An 18,548-nucleotide genomic window follows, 5' to 3' on the forward strand; every position below is an offset into this window, starting at 1 on the left:
GATCTGATCATGGACTCAACTCCACTTCCCCACCCACTCCGCATAACCCATAATCATTCAAAAATCTGTCTATCTCCACCTTAAATATGTTCAATGACCCAGCCTCCGCAGCTCTCTGGGGCAGAGAATTCCAAAGATTCACCACGCGCTGCTTGTCTATAACCAGTCCTTGGCTCAGCCATGAGCAAACTTGCACTTGGTTGGAAGTAATAATGTGCAACAGACTCCACCATGTCAGCTGTGGCCCTGTGGGTAGCACGCTCGATGTGGGAGGGGCCAGGAGTGAGCAGGTGCTGCTGATTACTGCAGGGAGTTGAAGTCAATTTCTAAAATGGTGGTGTGTTTTTTTTTTCCAGGTTTTGGGGCCTTTTTGGCCGATAAACAGAAGCCATTTCCCGAAGTGCCGGGCCCCTCAGAGGACAATGTTTCCAGGATCAATATAATCAGGGGAGAAAATGTTGGGGGAAGGGAGAATAAAAGGCCCAAAGGTTTGGGCCGGGACCCCAGGAGGTTTGGAACAGAAAACACGGTGGTGGTTCAGTGCCGGGATAAGGAGATGCGAGCTTGGGATATTATCCGGGCGGTACACGAGGACTGCGGTGAGGGAAGTTACTTTGCCTGCCGACCAAAGCCGAATGTTGGGATCGAGGTGACGGTCAGTGGCCGAGAGGAGGTGGAGAGACTTTTACTGAGCCTGAAGGTTGGTGAGAAGTTCTTCAATGTATCTCTGCTATATTCACCAGCACTGGTGGTCTCATTCTTAAACCTGACCGTTTATGCCGATGTGCTGATAAAAAAGTTGGAGGCGTGGGACATTAAACTTTGCTCGGCAATGAAGAGGAGATACTCTCCTGGAACATGGGTAGCCGAGAGAACCCGTTATGTAAAGGTGCGGTTCCCAGAGAGGGTGAAGTCATTGCCCTACAGCATGAAATTCGAGACAATGGAAGGAGTGCAGGACTTCCGGGTTCTGCATAATAACCAGCTGAAGGTTTGTTATTACTGTCTTGGACGCGACCATTTAGTAAGAAGCTGTCCAGACCTGTACTGTTATAACTGCGGTGAGTCTGGACACATCGCTCGGAACTGCAAGGCAGAAAGCTGTGGGGTGTGTCACAAAGGCCCCACCCGCTGTGAGTGTGAGGCAGAGGGAAGCTCCTTGAGTGATGAGGAGATGGGAGAAGGAGCAGGAGGTGTGAGTGGAGTGGCCGGAGGAGTGGAGCAGGCAGAGGACACAGCCACCGAACGGAATGAGGAAAGAGCGCAAGAAAATGGAGCAGGTGGAAAATGCACCAAGTACGGTGGAAAAGGACAAAGTCAGCGGGGGCCACGGGTCAGGGACAGTGTCGAGTTATAATATGGCTCGGCTTCAGGTGTCCGTGGGGGGAGCAGAGGCGGGTGTGGGGTAAGTGTAAATACTCCAAAGCGAGATGCGGAGTTGTACATCTTGGGGAGCAGGAGGGGGCAAGACCAGGAGAGGGTGCAAGAGGCAGGAGCCTTAAAGGGGCAGCAGGACGGGAGCGGGGCGACAAAGACACCAAAAGGGAGCAAGATGGGTGGAGACGCACCATTGTCCCAGCGAGAGAAGAAACGGGGAGCAAGGGTCAGCGGTGGAGGTGAGGCCGAAGGGAGTGGCACTGTTGGAGAAACCAGGTTAGCAGGAGGACTCTCTCAGGGAGATTCTGTATCTGACGGGGAACAGGGACGGGAGATTACAGAACAGCTCGAGAGTGAGGAGTCAGAGGGGGATGGAGACATGGAATTGGGGGGTGGGGGGGCATCATGTGGAAAGGGAAAGGTTAGTGAGGGGCAGAAGGAGGGAGAAGGGGCAGTTCCTCGGCCTAAACCTAATGTAAGGAAGAGGCTGAAACAGCAGGAAGGTTCAAACAGGAGGTGAGAAAGAGCCGGAGGCTGCAGGAGAAAACAACAGCTGCCCTAAAGGTTGGGAAGGAACATGAGGGGAGGGAAGGGCCGGAGATTAAATGATGGGGGGATTATCAGGCACACTTCCTTTTGGAGCCATGATTACATTGGTCTCGATTAATGTGAACGGACTGAGGGGGGAGAAGAAATGGCAGCAGTTGTTGCCGTGTGTTGTGTCTGCAAGAAACCTTTTGGGATGAGGAGATCCTAGAACGAGTTCGGAAGGTTTGGTTATGATCATTTTTTAAAGTACAATAGATTAATATATGTTACAGGAGAGAAATGAAAGTTCAGGTTTTGATGTTATATGTGTTGGAGCAACGGCTGTGCACAGGGGCGGAAAGGATTTGTATGATACAATGGAATGATTACGAGGTTGTAAATGTTTTTAATGTTGAATAAATTATATAAAGAAAAAAAAAGTGGGTAACTCCCTCGCCTCTGGGTCAGAAGGTCGTGGGTTCATAGTCCAGGGACTTGAACACAAAAATCTAGGCTGACACTCCAGTGCAGTACTGAGGGAGTGCTGCACTGTCGGAGGTGCCGTCTTTCGGATGAGACGTTCAACCGAGGCCCCGTCTGCTCTCTCAGGTGGATGTAAAAGATCCCGTGGCACTATTTCGAAGAAGAGCAGGGGAGTTATCCCCGGTGTCCCGGGGCCAATATTTATCCCTCAATCAACATAACAAAAACAGATTATCTGGTCATCATCACATTGCTGTTTGTGGGAGCTTGCTGTGCGCAAATTGGCTGCCGCGTTTCTCACATTACAACAGTGACTACATTTGAAAAGTGCTTCATTGGCTGTAAAGCGCTTTGAGACATCCGGTAGTCGTGAAAGGCGCTATATAAATGCAAGTCTTTCCTTTTTAAAGCCTTTTGGCAAAGTGTGCACGAGACAAGGTGATTCCAAAATACAGTTGTGTAACCGAGCTCATGCATTAATCTTCCTTTATATTTCCAGACAGGCCCGATGTGTAGGTAAGCCTTCTGATCTTATGATTAAACCTGTTCATTGCCAAGTGAAAAATTAATTTCAGATCCTGAATGCAAATGTTGGCAAATTGTTTCGGACTATTTAATCTTCGATCTGTGTTGATGGGCAGTGTCCTATTGCAAACGGCTGACTGTCAGCCCTGAACAGGAGCAGGCGCTGAGGATACAGCTCCTGATGCATTTCAACTGCCTTTAGCCGTACACTTTGGGAAGGTGCAGGTGAGGCTTTTGTTATTTACTGAAGTTATTCTAAAGTTGATCTGCTAGTCGAACTCAAAGTTGTCAATCCTCTGTCACTTCTGAATTGAGGAAGCGGGGATTTGTTTGCTGAAACTGTTTCCAACGGCTGAAGGGTGGTTAACCAGAGGCCACACATTAAACGTGACTGACAATATGAGGAAAAACATTGGGGCCAAAACTGATGAACTCACTGCCCACTGCCGCCGACAGCCCTCGGTCGACCCGCCCAGTGCCACTTTCGGGGTGACCTGGAGCGGGCGGGAGGGGAGAATCGCTGTCAGCGAGTGGCGTAAGTGGACTCTCGCCCACCGAGCTCCCAGATTGGTGTGGGCGGGAGAACGGCGGTGGAGGCTGGTCTGTCCCAGACGGTGAGTAGGAAGATTGTGGAAAAAAGTTTAGTGAACATTTTTTATTTGTGTTTTCCAGAGCGACTTACTTTGGTGGGGTCCCCTGAAAGTCTTCTGATAATTTTTAAATTTTTTGTTAATTTGTTATTTTCAGGTCTTCGACTCCAACCTCGGCGGCCCTTGGGCATTGGGAGCTCCCGCCGACTGCTGCCCGGATTGGCGGGGTAAGTCCCTCATTTGTCGCCCGCTGACCCTCGAAGGACCTCGGCGATGAAAACCCCGCCCAAAGTACCGTCCGGTACCTCGGCGGCCAATGACGGCACTTTGGGCAGTACTTGGGAGGGCGGGGGTCTTGACCAAATTTGGTCCCTTTATTATGCAACAAGAAGTTGGTATTTGGTAATGTGCTGCCTGATGGGCAGTGGATACAGATTCAATCGTAGCCTTCAACAGGGAGTTGGATAAATACTTGAAGGAGGAAAAATTGTAAGGATGTGGGGAGAGCGGGGGAGTGGTAGATTGCTCTTTGAAAGAGCAAGTGCAGACCTGACGGGCTCAATGGCCTCCTCTGTGCTGCATTCTATGTTTTTATAATGATTCTACCGTCAACTGATTTTTTTTGTCAACCAAATTGAGGAAGAATTGAAATCCTGAAGAATCTGAAGGCTTGATCCAAGGAACACATTTCTGGTCCATTTCGTTTGATCTCTCACTGTCTGAAATGCTTTTATCAGCACAAAGATAGACTGCCAGCCAAAAAAAGGTCACAGTGCTAATTTGTCAAGCATGGTAATTTCTACAGATAATTATCATTTCAAATACAGCAATTACATCATAAATTAAAAGGGGAGTAAAGAAAGACATGGTTGTTTTTTGTCACTATCTGCCAAGAAAAATCATTAAGTCTGATCAGGTATTCCCACTTTAGAAGCACTGAAATAGGAATAAGCTGCATGAACATCACATGAAACATTTACAGTCCAGGAGCATTTGAAAATCTACATTAAAACTACTGGATGGTTAACAGCTACTTGACTTCGACCCTGAGCTCCCTCCACTTCACGCACTGTGCAATATCATTAAAATCAACTTGCTTGCAAAAGCAGTAGGTTGTTCCAACATCAGGGATGCTATCCTGTAGAAATGAATGGAGCAACTTGCTCTTAACAGCATTGGTCTTTAGGAGAGAAGCTTACAGGCAAGAAGGCAGCAAAGAAAGCATTTACACAATCAACGTTTCACCCTCTTCACATCAACGTTAACTGTCAAAAGAGAACATAAGAACAGAATAGGAACAGGAGGAGGCCATTTGGCCCCCTGAGCCTGCTCCTGGCTTGAAAAGTTACAATTACCTCAAAGCAAGTTCCTAATTGCTGGAATGTGTTGGAATGTACTGCAGTCTTGTCTGACTGGCACTAACTGTGGTTTCCTAATCTTTAATAATAATGGCAATGTTCTTTGAAAACATATTTTACACAACACAGCCAAAGCACAGCGTAGATGTACAGAAGTCTTCACTTTGCGGCAGAGATTCCGTCCCGGTATTATTTCTGGGCAAAGTGCAGTTCGCGGAGGGTTAACACGTGCACACTGTGGCCCTGATCTGTCGGCCCAACAACACTTCATGAGGTCCGTGTGCTAACAAAGTGTTCCTGGCGGGACCCGCCCTAGCACGTTCTGAAGCTTGACGGCCAGGCTACAAAGTGGTCTCACCCCTCATGTCTCTCTGGGCATTCTCAGTGTTCGTGTCATTATAATCCGACTCCATTTCGATCTTCACCTGCGGGACGGAGCATATGGCATTCTGGGAATAGTTGGTGGCAGGGGAGGATGGGCACGAAATCTTCAGGTGCAAAGTTATACTGGGGAGAGATTCAGAAAGAAGGCAACATTATTCTCTTCATTTACAGTTTTACAGTGTTCCCTCCCTTGAGAGCACCTCACTAGCTCCGTGAGTTGTTGCGTGTGGTAAGGAGTATTGTAGACAAGAAAGATCCCAGACTCAATCCCTGGCCTGTGCTAACTGAGCTGGTCTTACCCAGGGTAACCAATCACTGAAAGGTAACATGCAGGTACAGCAAGCAATGAAGAAAGTAAATGGTATGTTGGCCTTTATTACAGGAGGATTTGAGTATAAGAGTAAAGACGTCTTACTGCAATTATATCGGGCCCTGGTGAGACCACACCTGGAGTATTGTGCACAGTTTAGGGGACCGGAAATGCCCCTCGCCCAAAACGGGGCACATGGAACCCATTTCTTTGGTTTTTACCGCCGCGGTGGTTGAGGTGGCCTCTTGAGCGAAATTCCACTCTTTAGCTCTTTTTTCACTCGGATCCGGAAGTCGCTCTTAATCTGGGCGGATACATGGCGGTGACATCACTAGGGGGCGGATACATGGCGGTGACATCACTAGGGGCAGATACACGTCGGTGACATCACTAGGGGGAGGATACATGGCGGTGACATCACTAGGGGGAGGATACATGGCGGTGACATCACTAGGGGGCGGATACATGGCGGTGACATCACTAGGGGCGGATACACAGCGGTGACATCACTAGGGGCAGATACACGGCGGTGACATCACTAGGAAGCAGATACACGGTGGTGACATCACCAGGGGGTGGATACACGACGGTGACATCACTAGGGGGCGGATACACAGCGGTGACATCACTAGGGGGCGGATACACGGCGGTGACATCACTAGGGGGCGGATACACGGCGGTGACATCACTAGGGGGCGGATACACGGCGTGACATCACTAGGGGCGGATACACGGCGGTGACATCACTAGGGGCCGGATACACGGCGGTGACATCACTAGGGGGCAGATACACGGCGGTGACATCACTAGGGGCCGGATACACGGCGGTGACATCACTAGGGGGGGCGAATACAGGGTGGTGACATCACTAGGGGGCAGATACACGGCGGTGACATCACTAGGGGCGGATATACGGCGGTGACATCACTAGGGGGCGGATACACGGCGGTGACATCACTAGGGGCGGATATACGGCGGTGACATTACTAGGGGCTGGATACACGGCGGTGACATCACTAGGGGGCAGATACACGGCGGTGACATCACTAGGGGCGGATACACGGCGGTGACATCACTAGGGGCCGGATACATGGCGGTGACATCACTAGGGGGCAGATACACGGCGGTGACATCACTAGGGGCGGATACACGGCGGTGACATCACTAGGGTCTGGATACACGGCGGTGACATCACTAGGGGGCAGATACACGGCGGTGACATCACTAGGGGCCGGATACACGGCGGTGACATCACTAGGGGGCAGATACACGGCGGTGACATCACTAGAGGCGGATATACGGCGGTGACATCACTAGGGGCTGGATACACGGCGGTGACATCACTGGGGGGGGCGAATACAAGGTGGTGACATCACTAAGGGGGCGGGAGTTGGGGGCGGTGCAGAGTGACTGCCCAATGATGTCATTAAAGGGGAGAGCCTCTGCGGCCCACTGGGCCACCAGGGCGGGTTTTGGCCGGGCCACAGCCTCACTGGACCGCTGGGAAAAGCAGGTTTTGGCACCGCCAGGCGGGTTGAAGATTTTCACGGTGGGATTTCACTGCCGGGCGGGACATTGGCGGAGCACACGGTGATGACGCACTTAGTACGGAGCGGCAGCAGTGGAGCGGGGGGGAGAGAGCGGGTCATCGCTGGGATACCGCGGGAGCAGAATTTTGATAATGGTTGCCATTCCATGAAAAGTTGGCTGCCATTGCCCTCCGCAGCGTGGCCGCTGATTCCCGGTGTTAAGAGGTCTTCAGGAAAGGAGCAATTTCTGCCCCAGGTCTCCTTATCTACAGAAGGATATACTTACCATAGAGGGAGTGCAGTGAAGGTTCACCAGACTGATTCCTGGGATGGGGGGATTGTCCTATGAGGAGAGATTGAGTAGACGAGGCCGATATTCTCTAGCGTTTAGGTGATCTTATTGAAACATATAAAATTCTTACAGAGCTTGACAGGGAGGGTATTTCCCCCGGGCTGGGGAGTCTAGACCCAGGGGTCACAGTCTCAGGATAAGGGGTCGGCCATTTAGGACTGAGATGAGGAGAAACTTCTTCACTCAGAGGGTGGTGAATCTTTGGAATTCTCTGCCCCAGAGGGCTGTGGAGGCTCAGTCGTTGAGTATATTCAAGACAGAGATCGATAGAGTTTTGGATATTGAGGGAATCGAGGGATATGGGGATCGGGCAGGAAAGTGGAGTTGAGGTCGAAGATCAGCCATGATCTTATTGAATGGCGGAGCAGGCTCGAGGGATAAATGGCCGACTCCTGCTCCTAATTCTATGTTCTTATGTAACAGTCAGAACGTGTGGGCGGAGTCAGGGGGAGGGCGGTCAGGGGTCGGCGGGTCAGGGGTCGGCGGGTCAGGGGTCGGCGGCCGGGAAAAACCTGCATTGACGACCTGCAAAAAAGGTAAGTTAAAATATTTATTTTAAAATTATTTTTCAGCAATTTGGTAGGTAATGAATGGCTTTGTGAATATTTTTTTTTGGAATTTTGCGGCGGGGTGGGGGTGGGGTTTTCCCTTCGCAGCAGTAATCGATTGAAGAAAATGTCCGGATTTCGGAACATTTTTCTGGATTCCGGACGACCCCGCCACAGATCGGCCCAGTCTCCGGATTCCGGAACATTCTGAATTTCGGAACTCTGGATTTCGGACGCTGAACCTGTATTCCAAGTGTGGTCTAACCAAGGTTCGATACAGGTTTAGCATAACTTCCCGACTTTTCAATTCCATACCTCTAAGAATAAACCTGGTGCTTGGTTTGCTTTTTTATGGCCTTGCTAACCCGTGTCACAACGTTTAGTGATTGGTGTGATCCCCTTTGGGCCTCTGCACGTTTGATTGTTTGTATGTTCTGTACTCTGGGCACACAGCGGAATACAGCAGAGCTGGAAATCTCGTCAATGCAAATCTGCAAACTCGTACAGAATCACCGAACGGTTACAGCACCGAAGGAGGCCATTCGGCCCGTCGAGCCCGTGCCGGCTCTCTGCAGGAGCACCTCAGCCAGTCCCCCTCCCCCGCCCTTTCCCCGGGGCCCTGCAATGTTTTCCTTCAGGGACTTATCCAACTCCCTTTTGAAAGCCACGATTGAGTCTGCCTCCCCCGCCCTCTCAGGCCACACATTCCGCATAACCACTCACTGCGTAAAAACATTTTTTTGTTTTGTTGCCTTTGGACCTTCTGCCAATCGCCTTAAATCTGTGTCCTCTGGTTCCCGACCCTTCCACCAATGGGAACAGTTTCTCTCTATCTTCTCTGTCCAGACCCCTCATGATGTTGAACACCTCGATCAAATCTTCTCTCAACCTTCTCTGCTCCAAGGAGAACAACCCCAGCTTCTCCAGTCTATCCCCGTCACTGAAGTCCCTCATCCCTGGAACCATTCTCGTAAATCTTTTCTGCTCCCTCTCTAAGGCCTTCACATCCTTCCTAAAGTGTGGTGCCCAGAATTGGACACAATGCTCCAGTTGGGGCCGACGCAGGTTCATCAGAACTCCATGTGGAAGCTCGGCACCACTTCTTCTTTTAAAACGAGAGAAATAAATCGAAAAGCAGAGGCTACCTGCGGTCTAGCAAGTCGGAGTTGCTTGACGACGTTTCAGCACACATAGCTCCAGCTAGAGGACCTTTCTCCTGGTGACCAATCACATTCACAGGTCAGGCAAAGTAAAAACATTAAACAAGACCCCGTGTCGCACCTCTCAACTGGGCGTGGCTCCATTGACACGCCCAATGATAATCAGCACCATGGAGAACAGTAGCAAAATCAGCCTCCTTTTTTGTTATGAAAGGATATACTTGCTTTGGAGGCAGTTCAGAGAAGGTTCACTCGGTTGTTTGCGGAGATGAGGGGGTTGACTTATGTGGAAAGATTGAGGAGGTTGGGCTTCTATTCATTAGAGTTCAGAAGAATGAGAGGTGATCTTATCGAAATGTATAAGATTATGAGGGGGCTTGACAAGGTGGATGCAGAGAGGATGTTTCCACTGATGGGGGAGACTAGAACTAGGGGGCATGGTCTTAGAATAAGGGGCCGCCCATTTAACACTGAGATGAGGAGGAATTTCTTCTCTCAGAGGGTTGTAAATCTGTGGAATTCGCTGCCTCAAAGAGCTGTGGAAGCTGGGACATTGAATATATTGAAGACAGAAATAGACAGTTTCTTAAACGATAAGAGGATAAGGGGTTATGGGGAGCGGGCAGGGAAGTGGAGCTGAGTCCATGATCGGATCAGCCATAATCGTATTAAATGACGGAGCAGGCTCGAGGGGCCGAATGGCCGACTCCTGTTCCTATTTTTTATGTTTTTATATATTTGTGCAAAGTAGCTTAAGCCTTGTGATGTAAGATGCCTGATTTGCGGGAGGGGAGCTGTCCTGCCCACGGGGGTCACATGAGGACATTGATACCCATCTCTCTCTCTCATCGTTGAGTTGGGAGTGAAAGGCTGGGACGGCGGTGATGACCAGAGCGGATATGTAAAAACAATTTTGACAAATTGGCTGACTTGGCAGAATGAATTCGAGGAAAGCTCACAGGGGAGGGGGGCAGACGTTATAATCCAAGGTTCAGAGTAGGATGTTTTGTCAATCGGTACGTTATACTTTGTGGAAAAATGACACTCGAGAAATACGGGGATAAAAGCATGAAAGTAAACCCACTGGCAAAACATGGCTTCCTCAACAATGACCCACTGCGACACAGAGAAAGGAGACCTCCCATAACCACTCTGGGCCAAAGGGGATTCCAGCCCCAAGCCAACGTGGGTGACTCGAAGCTGCCCTCTGGTGGCCCAACAAGCCACTCAGTTGTATCACTGTAATATGTGCTCCTGTGAGAATGCTCACCGGTTGGTCGTGCTGTTGAGTTATGAGTGGCTTAGCCAGTCACATGATGTTCACAAGACTCAATAAAACCCCAGCCAGTTGGGTTCGGGGGATCCACTATGTGGCAGGTGGTTGTGAGCCTGGTGGATGAACTGGTAATGTGTAGTGTGATTGTTAAACCTTTGTTAATAAACCAACTAGTTCTTAATAGCAATGTGTTGCTATGGACTCTTAAGCAAAGAACCCATGAAGCAAATACATTAGGGCACCACCTTCCTTGGGCTACTGGGGATGGGAAAATATTGCCAGCAATGCCCACAACCTGTGAACCAATCCAATAATACAATCGGAAAATGCTGAAAAGACTCAGCGAGTCAGGCGGCATCTGTGGAGAAAAAACAGTTTGCTGACCATCCATTGGAACCGGAAAATGTAGGAGATGTAACAGGTTTTAATCAAGGCAGAGAAAGGGTGTGGAGCCGAGAAGCCAATTCCAAGAACAGCAGAGTTTAACAAAGCTGTTTTCCCTGCCTCTGTGCTTGCTTAAAACCGTTGACATCTGTAACATTTTCCAGGTGAAACAGCGATTTACTTGTACTTCTTGCAATGCAGTATTCTGTATTCGCTGATCACGGTGTGGTCTCCTCTACGTTGGGGAGACCAAGTGTAGATTGGGTGACCACTTTCCGGAACATCTCCGTCCAGTCCGTAAGCGTGACCCTGAGCTTCCGGTCACCTGTCACTTTAATTCCCCGCTCCACTACCACTCTGACCTCTCTGCCCTCGGCCTCCTACACTGTTCCAATGAAGCTCAACGCAAGTTCGAGGAACAACACCTCATCCTTCGTTCAGGCACTTTACAGCCTTCTGGACTCAACATCGAGTTCAACAATTTCAGAGCGTAACCACAGCTCCAATTTTTTCGGATGAGAGCTGTTGATGATTCTGCCCCTCTTGACCCATCTTTTGTCTCTTCACTTGTCCCATTACCGTCCCTCTCGCCTCGCACCATCATTCCATGTGTCTCTAATCTCTCCTGCCTTCCACCCAATCACAGACCTTCCCTTTTGTTCTTTCCTCCCTTCCCCCATTTCCTGCCCCTACACTGGCTTAAAAACCTGTTACATCGCTCAACTTTTTCCAGTTCTGACAAAAGGCCATCGAACTGAAACATTAACTCTGTCTCTCACTCACAGATGCTGCCTGACCTGTTGAGTACTTCCAGCATTTTCTGTTTATAGTTCAGAGTTACAGCAACCACACGGTTTTGCCTTTGTTGGATTGGGATGATCTCAGCCAAGGTTGGTAGAGGCCCACCCCATTTTTCATCTGTTTTATTTTTTTCTCTTAGCAAAAGAGATTTTAAAAAGCTTAGTGACGATTAATCACCACTTCTTGAATTGCCTAGTTATCTCTCCTGCTCTTTTCAGCCTCCGGCTGTGTTATGGGCCTGTCATCTTGGCTAGGTTAGTAAAAAAAATAAAGAAAATACAAATGCTTGAAATGCATCTTTAAACACTCACTCCCTCCACCACCGGCGCACCGTGGCTGCAGTGTGCACCATCTACAAGATGCACTGCAGCAACTCGCCAAGGCTTCTTCGGCAGCACCTCCCAAACCCGCGACCTCTACCCCCTAGAAGGACAAGGGCAGCAGGCGCATGGGAACACCACCACCTCCACGTTCCCCTCCCAGTCACACACCATCCTGACTGGGAAATATATCGGCCGTTCCTTCATCGTCGCTGGGTCACAATCCTGGAACTCCCTCCCTAACAGCACTGTGGGAGCACCTTCACCACACGGACTGCAGCGGTTCAAGAAGGCGGCTCACCACCACCTTCTCAAGGGGCCATTAGGGATGGGCAATAAATGCTGGCCTTGCCAGCGACGGTCAAAGCCCAGGAACGAATAAAAGACAATGCACAGCCAGCATCTGAAAGTAATAGATTAACAGTTCAGCTGAAACTGCTCTAATGAGGGGTCCCACCTAGTATGTGAACCTATCTTTAAGATGCTGACTGTGTATTTCAAGCAGTTTCTGTGTTATTCCAAAAATAAAAGGCTCCCATCAACCATCGCTTTCAATGGCAACACCTTCCTATGAAACGTGTCACTAATTTGTTTCACCCTACAATGTCCTTCAAATTGAGAAATGCACAGTGTGGCACACATGGAAGAAGTGGGAAAGGAGATAAGATAAGTTAGCAAGTAATGATTATGTGGTATGAGAAAGACCGAGGAAGGTAAGTAGTTCGAGGTGTGAAAGGACGAGTTAGCTCTGAGTCTCAATTTCAACAGACTAGGCCGGGCGGAGGAAGAGCGTAGGTTTCCTATGTGGAGTTTGGGAAGAATAGCACGGAATGATGACCAAAATATCAATTAAAGAGAAGGTCTAAAGCAAGATGCTCTGAAGGCAGTTAATGAATACTAGTGGAGTCATCAACACAAGAGTGAATTCACCTTGATAGTAGAAAGCACGGGTGAGATAATACAGTTACTCATTACATCACGGTAAACCTCGAGTTCAAAGCCCTGAACTGTGCAAATTGTGAAACCGGGGTGAGCAGTAAAAGTTTGAAGTTCATCTCATGTGTTTGTGACTGAGTTCAAGAGGGGTTCCTGATATTTTGTTGAAGAAAATTTTTCAGGGACTACAAGTATCAGCCGATTATGGTTGAGATCTGAGTCCAATTGTCCTATCTGCTATCATTGTGCACTATTTTATAGTTCGTCAAAAACACGTTAGGCTCTACAAGCCGTAGAACTTTTAAAGAAAACATATTATTCCCAATGAGATAATTGTTGCATTTATGAAAGACAATATCATCTTCATGTTCTAATCTAAGTGTCAACACTTGTTCTTCATTATCTGAGCTAAACTGGTGTATGTAACGTATGCATGTGTGAGCATGCTCACAGGTTTGTACAGCTGTTGCACTGTGAGAGGCTTAGCCAGTCATGTGATGTTCACAAGACTCAATAAAACCCCAGCCAGTTGGGTTCGGGGGATTCACGATGGGGCAGGTGGTTGTGAGCCTGGTGGATGAACTGGTAATGTGTCGTGTGATTGTTAAACCTTTGTTAGTAAACCAACTAGTTCTTCAGACGAACATATGAACAATGACAGGTAAAGACCATCAAGCCTGTCCCACACAATTGCGATACCTTGTGCATCACAACATATACACTCCACCCCACCCCAAACCATGGGATCTCCTGGGAGAGGCAATAAAACAGATAAAAAACCCAGGCCAACTTGAGGGGAAAAATCTGGGAAATTCTTCTCTGACCCATCTAGGCGATCGAAACTAGTCCAGGAGATCACTCTGGCCATTAAGTTCCCTGCAGTACCTACCTGCTGAAAGAGTTAATCTCCGCCAAAGCCAGAAACAAGTCCAGCTTTTGTTTGAAGGAACTCAGCGAGTCTGCATCCACCACATGGAACGGCAGCTTGATCCAGAGATCGACTGTTCTCTGGGAAACGACCCAGCTCCTGACACCTAACCTCAATCTAGCCCTATACAACTTAAACTTGTGCCCCCTGGTCCTCCCTAACTGTCAGCTGGAACACCGTCTATTCCCTTAATTATCTCACAAAACTCAATCAACCCCCCCGCCCCAAGTCTACGCTGCTCTAAGGTAAAGAGTCCCAACTCTTTTAGCCTATCTTGATAACTAGGATGCTATAGACTTGGAATTAGTCCAGTGGCTCTCTTTGCACCCTTTCCAGGGCCTCAATATCACCCACCATGTGAGAAGATCAAAATTGGACACAGTCTTATACTCAACTGTCCTATGGATACATCCCAACACCATATTTGCTCCAGCTATCGCTGCATTGCTCGTGTACCTTTAAGGATGTATGCACTAGAATGCCCAAATCTCTTTCTATCTCCACCATCTTTAATGCCTTTCTTAGAAACATAGAAAATAGGTGCAGGAGTAGACCATTCGGCCCTTCGAGCCTGCACCACCATTCAATATGATCTGACTGATCCTTTATCTCAACACCATACCCCTTGATGCCTTTTATGTCTCGGAATCTATCTATCTCCCTCTTAAATATATTCAGTGACTTGGCCTCCCCAGCCTTCTGTGGTAGAGAATTCCACAGGTTCATGGCGGCTTTTGGCCAGTTAACAGCCAGATTTTAACTGCAAACCTGCCAGGTTTCTGCTGCGTGAGTAGGATTACAATCACCCCCTTAATGCACGATAGACACCAATAAATTACAGTTCGTCGAGCCTGAGCACTTACCCAGAAAAATTGATTGGGAAATCATCTTGACTTTTTCTCATACTTTCTCGTAGTGATTAAAAGGCAGAGGAACAGAAAGTGATTGTGTCCATCTCCCCCCCCACCCCCCCCCCCCACCCCTTATGTCTCTCCCCACAATCCCTGGAGTGAGACAGTGGGCAATTTAGCTGCTTCTTTAGCACCCTACCAATACCCTCTAGCCAAAAGTATGTGAAAGCGCAATGAGGCGATTTGCACTCGAATTGTCTCTGACCCGAAGGGAAAGCCTCCCAGCTCTGTTGATGGTGCATACTAAACAGCTTGACTGAAAATTATAGCAGTAAAGAAACACAAAACCTAAACCTGAAATGTCACATAGTCTGCAGAACAAATTACCACGTCACACTATTGACCCATTTCTTTTGGTAGAAAATAAATTTATATCCATAATATGAGGAATGTAACATCTTCCTGCTCTGTTCCCAGTGTCATTATCCAGTAGACACGGTGTATATGTAGGGTCAGGTCCCCTTCAACCATGGCTCCAGGGTGACCAAGGCTGGGAACTCAACATCCAAGGGTATTCAGCATTTAGGAAGGATAGACAGAAAGGAAAAGGAGGCTGGTTAAAGAGGAAATGAATGCAATAGTAAGGAGGGACATTAGCCTGGATGATGTGGAATTGGTATGGGTGGAGCTGCGGAATACCAAAGGGCAGTTGTGTACAGACCACCAAACAGTAGTAGTGAGGTTGGGGACAGCATCAAACAAGAAATAAGGGATGTGTGCAATAAAGGTACGGCAGTTATCATGGGCAACTTTAATCTACATATTGATTGTGCTAACCAAACTGGTAGCAATGCAGTGGAGGAGGATTTCCTGGAGTATATTAGGGATGGTTTTCTGGACCAATATGTCGAGGAACCAATTAGGGAGCTGGCCATCCTAGACTGGGTGATGTGTAATGAGAAGGGACTAATTAGCAATTTTGTTGTGCGAGGCCCCTTGGGGAAGAGTGACCATAATATGGAAAAATTCTTTATTAAATGGAGAGTGACACTGTTGATTCGGAAACTAGGGTCCTGAACTTAAGGAAAGGTAACTTCGGCGGTATGAGGCGTGAATTGGCTAGAATAGACTGGCAAAGGTTACTTAAAGGGTTGACGGTGGATAGGCAATGGCAAACATTTAAAGATCACATGGATAGTCTGCATCCCAGAGTACTTAAAGAAGTGGCCCTAGAAATAGTGGATGCATTGGTGATCATTTTCCAACAGTCTATCGCGTCTGGATCAGTTCCTATGGACTGGAGGGTAGCTAATGTAACACCACTTTTTAAAAAAGGAGGGAGAGAGAAAACGGGTAATTATAGACCGGTTAGCCTGACATCAGTAGTGGGGAAAATGTTGGAATCAATCATTAAGGATGAAATAGCAGCGCATTTGGAAAGCAGTGACAGGATTGGACCAAGTCAGCATGGATTTATGAAAGGGAAATCATGCTTGACAAATCTTCTGGAATTTTTTGAGGATGTAACTAGCAGAGTGGACAAGGGAGAACCAGTGGATGTGGTGTATTTGGACTTTGAAAAGGCTTTTGACAAGGTCCCGCACAAGAGATTGGTGTGCAAAATCAAAGTGCATGGTATTGGGGGTAATGTACTGACGTGGATAGAGAACTGGTTGGCAGACAGGAAGCAAAGAGTCGAGATAAACGGGTCCTTTTCAGAATGGCAGGCAGGGACTAATGGAGTGCCGCAGGGTTCAGTGCTGGGACCCCAGCTATTTACAATATACATTAATAATTTAGATGAAGGAATTGAGTGTAATATCTCCACGTTTTTGGATGACACTAAACTGGGTCGCAGTGTGAGCTGTGAGGGTGACGCTAAGAGACTGCAGGGTGACTTGGACAGGTTAGGTGAGTGGGCAAATGCATGGCAGATGCAGTATAATGTGGATAAATGTGAGGTTATCCATTTTGGGGGCAAAAACACGAAGGCAGAATATTATCTGGATGGCGGCAGATTAGGAAAAGGGGAGGTGCAACGAGACCTGGGTGTCATGGTTCATCAGTCACTGAAAGTTGGCATGCAGGTACAGCAGGCGGTGAAGAAGGCAAATGGTATGTTGGCCTTCATAGCTAGGGGATTTGAGTATAGGAGCAGGGAGGTCTTACTGCAGTTGTACAGGGCCTTAGTGAGGCCTCACCTGGAATATTGTGTTCAATTTTGGTCTCCTAGTCTGAGGAAGGACATTCTTGCTATTGAGGGAGTGCAGCAAAGGTTCACCAGACTGATTCCAGGGATGGCTGGACTGACATATGAGGAGAGACTGGATCAACTCGGCCTTAATTCACTGGAGTTTCGAAGGATGAGAGGGGATCTCATAGAAACGTATAAGATTCTGACAGGACTGGACAGGTTAGATGTGGGAAGAATGTTCCCAATGTTGAGGAAGTCCAGAACCAGGGGACATAGTCTTAGGATAAGGGATAGGCCATTTAGGATTGAGATGAGGAGAAATTTCTTCTCTCAGAGAGTTGTTAACCTATGGAATTCCCTGTCGCAGAGAGTTGTTGATGCCAGTTCATTGGATATATTCAAGAGGGAGTTAGATATGGCCCTTACGGCTAAAGGAATCAAGGGGTATGGAGAGAAAGCAGTGAAGGGGTACTGAAGGAATGATCAGCCATGATCATATTGAATGGTGGTGCAGGCTCAAAGGGCCGAATGGCCTGCTCCTGCAAATATTTTCTATGTTTCTATGTTTCTATGTTCTTGGGAATCACAATGGCACACTGGTGCAGTGAGAGATTGAAATGAAACATAGGCCTTTTATAGGCCTCCGACCCCGGACTCGCGCCTCACCAACTGCCCTATTATCCTATTGCCCTGTCTGACTGTTGCAACCTATTTTCTTCCTGGAGGGTGTATGAATGTTGAGCATTTGCCCTGCCCACATGCATAACCCTGCACTTATCCAAGTTATACATCATTTTCCAGTCTTAAGGTCAGTCTCCCAATACATTGAGATCTTCCTGAATCAGACGAGCTTCTTCTACAATTCTAGCACTCGCACAGATCTTGATATCATCGGCAAATTTGCAAATTGTGCCACAATAGCAATGTGTTGCTTTGAATTCTTAAGCAAGAAACTATAGACCAGTTAGCCTAACATCTGTGGTTGGGAAAATGCTGCAGTCCATTATTAAGGAAGCAGTAGCAGGACATTTGAAAAATCATAATTCAATCAAGCAGAGTCAGCATGGTTTTATGAAAGGGAAATCATGTTTGACAAATTTGCTGGAGTTCTTTGAGGATATAACGAACAGGGTGGATAAGGGGGAACCAGTGGATGTGGTGTATTTGGATTTCCAGAAGGCATTCTATAAAGTGCCACATAAAAGTTTACTGCACAAGATAAAAGTTCACATGGTTGGGGGTAATATATTAGCCTGGATAGAGGATTGGCTAACTAACAGAAAACAGAGAGCCAGGATAAATGGATCATTTTTCGGTTGGCAAACAGTAACTAGTGGGGTGCCACAGGGATCAGTGCTGGGTCCTCAACTATTTACAATCTATATTAATGACTTGAATGAAGGGACCGAGTGTAATGTAGCCAAGTTTGCTGATGATACAAAGATGGGTGGGAAAGCAAATTGTGAGGAGGACACAAAAAATCTGCAAAGGTATTTCGACAGGCTAAGTGAGTGGGCAAAAATTTGTCAGATGGAGTATAATGTGGAAAAATGTGAGGTTATCCACTTTGGCAGAAAAAATAGAAAAGCAAATTATAATTTAAATGGAGAAAAATTGCAAAGTGCTGCAGTACAGAGGAACCTGGGGGTCCTTGTGCATGAAACACAAAAAGTTAGTATGCAGGTACAGCAAGTAATCCGGAAGTCAAATGGAA

At 47.7% G+C, this 18,548-nt stretch overlaps 1 protein-coding gene across 1 annotated transcript in view; it reads right to left on the reverse strand.

Annotated features, from left to right (window-relative positions):
• Positions 1–4,300: 4,300 nt before the first annotated feature.
• Positions 4,301–18,548, reverse strand: part of LOC139235136 (electrogenic sodium bicarbonate cotransporter 4-like) — a 151,275-nt gene continuing 137,027 nt past the window's right edge. Inside the window, exons 26-27 of the mRNA XM_070866348.1 lie at positions 9,130–9,200; positions 4,301–5,368 (exon numbers count right to left, since the gene is read on the reverse strand). Of these exons, the coding sequence (XP_070722449.1) occupies positions 5,203–5,368; positions 9,130–9,200 (237 nt within the window). The 3' untranslated portion in view covers positions 4,301–5,202. The remainder of the gene's footprint in view (positions 5,369–9,129; positions 9,201–18,548) is intronic.

This window comes from Pristiophorus japonicus, chromosome 22 (genome assembly GCF_044704955.1).
Source record: "Pristiophorus japonicus isolate sPriJap1 chromosome 22, sPriJap1.hap1, whole genome shotgun sequence".
NCBI lineage: Eukaryota > Metazoa > Chordata > Chondrichthyes > Pristiophoridae > Pristiophorus > Pristiophorus japonicus.